Source organism: Nannospalax galili, unplaced genomic scaffold (genome assembly GCF_000622305.1).
Source record: "Nannospalax galili isolate Female #2095 unplaced genomic scaffold, S.galili_v1.0 scaffold2324, whole genome shotgun sequence".
In the NCBI taxonomy this organism is placed as follows: Eukaryota; Metazoa; Chordata; class Mammalia; order Rodentia; family Spalacidae; genus Nannospalax; species Nannospalax galili.
This window is the reverse complement of record NW_008351545.1, coordinates 280,226-284,922: the sequence shown is the minus strand read 5'-3', so window position 1 is coordinate 284,922 and position 4,697 is coordinate 280,226. Positions and strand designations below refer to the sequence as shown.

Below are 4,697 nucleotides of genomic sequence, written 5' to 3'. Positions count from 1 at the left end.
CAACTTTGGTGTCTTGTGTTTGTTTACTGAGCTACTCTCCCCATAAGGCCCTGAAAGACAGATTGGGATTTCTCTTTACCTACCTGTTGGTGTAGGGGGAAACTTGGTTTTTTGTTTCTCTCTCTCCGGCACATCACCAGCCCTAGGGTTTCTATTTGAAATGCTTTATGTAAATAAGCGCATGCTCCGGTGTTTAGGAACACAGAAAACAGCCGCACTCCTGTGGAGCTCAGAGCCAGCCGGAAGTCGCCACTGGGCCTTAAGTTCCTCCTTCAGGAAGTGCCCCCTTGGAACCCAGGTCCGTCTGTGGGAAATATCCTCCTCCCCCAGCGCAGGGCATACCTGCCTGCAGAACGGACGATCAGCAGGCACCTCTAGGCTGGTGAGCGCTGAGCCCCCTGGTTTCCATGGCAACCTTTCTTGGTGGGCCACGTCCTTATTGCCCATGTTCCCTAAGTTTTTAAGCAGTTAGGCACACAGTAAAGGGCTGCTGAGCGCCAGGCGCAGGCACACAGCCTTAGCATATTTTCTGGGCCCTCTAGCGCCCTGGCTACGGCTCTTCAGGCGCATCTGGTACATTCGTCAAGAAGTCCACCAGTGTGTTGGGTGCCAGGTACGTGTTGCGCTTATAAAGTCTTTGCAAAGGTCAGCAAGGGGCTGGGATGGTAGAAGGTGATCTCTAATAGGAGCTGGAGAATAGAGTGGATGCACTGGCTGGTGCACACCCCACTGTCATACGAGGCTCTCAGTTTCCCCATCCGTACATTAGGTTTGAAGGTGGGCAGGGAAAATTATACACGTACAGAGAAGGTGACATGTGACTGGGAGTTTACATTAGAAGGATGACTCTGGCTGTGAAGTCAAAGGGAGGAAAAATGTCCTCCGCATGGCATGAATAAGGGAACGGGAAGACCATGGTTTCCTTGTAGGGAGGGACTATATCTTTTATTCCAGAGTTAGCTTTATAAGTGAGAAATAACTAGATGCTTAGTAAAGTTAGTGACAAACTAACCAGTAAAACACAGGAAAGATCAGGTTGTGGTGAGTTTGAATTTAGGCCAAGGAGAAGTATTTGAAACTGTTCACTCTTTTTTAAAATAGAAGTCTGTAGGAAAAACAACTGGTTTTCTCTTCTCTCACACCACAACAGTCAATGTAGAACAGTCCTCTGACCTCAAAAGTGACAGGTCTTGGATACTAGTTCAAGGGGGACATTGATACAGAGTTGGGGGTGTGAAGTTTATTAGAAGAGCTGTTAATGCCATGGACAATCAGACAACAAGGCTGGGGCTCCGAAGAGAGGAAATCCAGGTCCATGAGGCAGAAGGCATGGTGTGTGTCTCTTCTTACACCTTTCTGAGGACGAGGTGGTTTCACAGTACAAGACCGGCAGAAGGCAGGGAAGGGGGCGAGGAGCAGGATGATACTCCCTTTGGTGTACACTCACTTCACCAGATGAGAAACCTGGTACCTGGAAGTCTGTAAGCTAGAGACTCACAGACACTAGCTCAGTAGGGCGCTTGTGCCTGTGAGAGGGGAAGGCTGCTACAGCTATTGTGGCCCGCGCAGCAGCTGGATTCTAACATTGTTTTAACCAAAAAAAGGTGCAGAGATTTCTCCCTACTTGCAAGCAAGCAGTTCTGCCAGGGATACCATTTGATGTCCCCTCATCCAGTGCCTTTTGGACAGACCATATGTTGAGGCCCAGTTATGCAAGACTGGCTCCACTTCCATTGTCAACGACAAGCCCCAGGTGGTTTTACCTGTGCTTCTAATGCACTGACTGGAAACCAGGGATCCTATTGCACCCCCCTCGAGCTCACAGAATTCAGGAAAACATGTTTGCTGGTGTGTTATAAAGAATATATTATAAAGGGTACAGACAAGCAGAAAGTGCCCCTGTTTCCTAAGAGAAGGTTACAGTGTGGTATTTCCATGTCCTCAATGGAGGCGTCAATCTCCAACTGTTTGGAAGTCCCATGGACTCTGTCAACTTTTAATTTTTCTTTTTCTTTTCTTTTTTTTTTTGTCTTTTTGAGACAGGGTCTCCCTGCAGCCCCAGCTGGCCTGGAACTCACTATGGAGACCAGGCTGGCCTTGAACTCAGAGGTCTGCCTGCCTCTGCCTCCCGAGTGCTGGGACTATGGGACTAAAGGTGTGCCGCCACCACCACGCCCGGCAACTTTTGGATTTTTATGGAGACTTCATTACACAGACATGCTAGATAAAATCATTGGTTCATTGGTCAACTTAACTTTCAGCTTCTCTCACCATTAAAAATATTTTAATGGTAACATGCTGGGAAACAGCAAATACCAAATGTATTTCACACTGTCACTGGAGGTATGTTGAAAGTGATCAAATTTGTGCTTTATGAAATACTAATCCAATGATGGGAGGCCACGCAGAAGTATGACAGAGAAGTAGTGATAGTGAATGAAGATGGTAATAGGGAATGAAAAGGAAGGGAAGCTAGTGGGCATTTTTCAGAAAGAATTAGCCGGACTCAGATTTTATACAGGCCCTGATGTTAATCCTAAACGCATGGAAAATGTCGACATCAGTAGAAATGGAAAAGTACAGAATGTACTCTGCTGTGAGGGGACTCTGATCTCCTTTGAGATGTGTTAAATTATAATGCAGGACAGGCCTACAGCTGGTTGCATCCAGCTGACACTGGAGGATGTGGATCTGGAATCTAAAAATCAAGCTGGAGCCAGAAAGAATCTGGTGTCCTGGAAAGAGATATGCTAAAATTGAGATCACAAAAGGAGAAAGTGAGAAGGAAGGAAATGAACCTGATATATATCTACTGTTTCCGTTGTCACATTAAAAAGAAAAAAAAAACCTACTAAAGGAAACAGATGCTTGGGGTACTCACAAACTTATGTTCAGCTGATCAGTTATCTGGGCTTTAGGCCCAGCTGGGCTTTAGCTTGGGCGCCTCGGTTCTAAGTGACCTCTCCGCAGGGCTCCCTTGGGCTTCCTCACAGCATGGCCATCTGATGCAGTGTGCCAAGAGCTATAGCAGCATTTCCCTTTTCTGTGTTGTGTCTGTCACATTCTCTTTATCAAAGGAAGTCATAGGCCAGCACAGACTTGAGGCAAGGAAGAGTTTTGAGAAGAGAAGAAGGATCTCATGACAGAGGGTATTTGGTGATGACAAACTTTGGGAGCATACCATATCCATACTTAAAGTAGGATATTCAATGTGCAGAGATAAGTGATTTTTGAACTGTATTGTCATTCTAACGGTAGCTGTCTGCTTTCTCTGGGGTCAAATTAAATTATCCCTCCTCTCCAGATCAAGTATAAGCTAGGTAAGGATTCACACTGTTTTTTTGGTTGGGAGGGGTTGTTTTCCTGAGACAGGGTCTCTTTATTTAGCCCAGACTGACCTTGAACTTACTGTGTAGTCCATACTGTCTTCTGCCTCTTGAGTGCTAGGATTTTGGGCATACACCACTCTGCCTCACGAGTCACTTTTACTGTTAGCCCTGCTTCCCTCAAGGTTCATCCCTTATCTCTGGGCTCAATCACTTCAGTGCTGAGGATACACCTCTGATCCGTTTTACTTCTAACAGATGCAAACAGGATCAGCTTTTGAGTACAATCCGTAGTGAAGACAAAAATAAAAATATGTTCCATAGGGTTTTGAAACTTATGACTTGAATATTTCTCTTCCGTTTTTATACTGTAGATGTACATTTGGAATTCAGTTCTGAAGGATATACTTCGGCCAAGTAAACCTTTTTTAGCTTCCAAATTCAACATGGATGAAGCTTTGCCAGTTTCTGCTCCTGAAGACGCAGGTGGCCTCCTGACAGTGAAGGTGGAAGATCCCAGCTGGGAGCCGCCTAGCCTCGCACCAGAGGGTCGTACCCACACCCAGGAGCTTTGCCGGCTGCAATTTTGGCAGTTCCATTACCAGGAGGTTCCTGGGCCCCGGGAAGCTCTGGCACAACTTCGAGAACTTTGTCACCAATGGCTGAAGCCAGAGACCCACACAAAAGAGCAGATCTTTGAGCTGCTGGTGCTGGAGCAGTTCCTGATCATCCTGCCTAAGGAACTCCATACCTGGGTGCAGATGTATCGTCTGCAGAGTGGTGAGGACTCAGCAGCATAGCTAGAAAGCCTAGACACAGACATGGAGACTGGGGGCAGCAGGTGGGAATGGGGTGCTGGGGTGGGAGAAGTGGTGCAGGAATGCATATCTGCTGATGTTTAGCTTTATTTTGAATTAATTCATGACTTAGAGAAGTGTTATGAGAAGAGCGCAGAGCTCTTGATAATTGTTCACCCAGACTTGTCAGTGACTAACATGGTCTGTCCCACCTAACCCACCTGTGTTCCTGTGCAAGCAGAATTCTTTTTGTATACATGTGCGTATGTATTTACAGAAGACTTTTTCCCCGAATCATTTGACAATTACAAATATTTGTCCCTTTCCCTCTAAGTATTTTAGTGTTTATTTCCGAAGCGCAAAGAAATTCTTTTACAATCTGAATATAATTATCAAGTTTAGGGAAATTAAATAAAATTTTATAATCCCTTAGGGCTAGAGAACTGGCTCAGTGGTTAAAAACATCTGCTGCTCTTCCAGAGGACCCAAGTTCTGTTCCCAAAACCCATTTTAGTGGCTTATAACTCTTGCAATTCTAGCTCCAAGGGATTTTAGACTTTATTCTGGCCTCCAT

The 4,697-nt window shown here is 45.7% G+C and overlaps 1 protein-coding gene across 1 annotated transcript in view; it reads left to right on the top strand.

The window, feature by feature from the left end:
* Window positions 1-473: 473 nt before the first annotated feature.
* The window catches only part of LOC103746325 (piggyBac transposable element-derived protein 1), a 15,224-nt gene continuing 11,000 nt past the window's right edge, over window positions 474-4,697 (top strand). Inside the window, exons 1-2 of the mRNA XM_029553741.1 lie at window positions 474-613; window positions 3,701-4,106. Coding sequence (XP_029409601.1) covers window positions 3,701-4,106 — 406 coding nt within the window. The 5' untranslated portion in view covers window positions 474-613. The remainder of the gene's footprint in view (window positions 614-3,700; window positions 4,107-4,697) is intronic.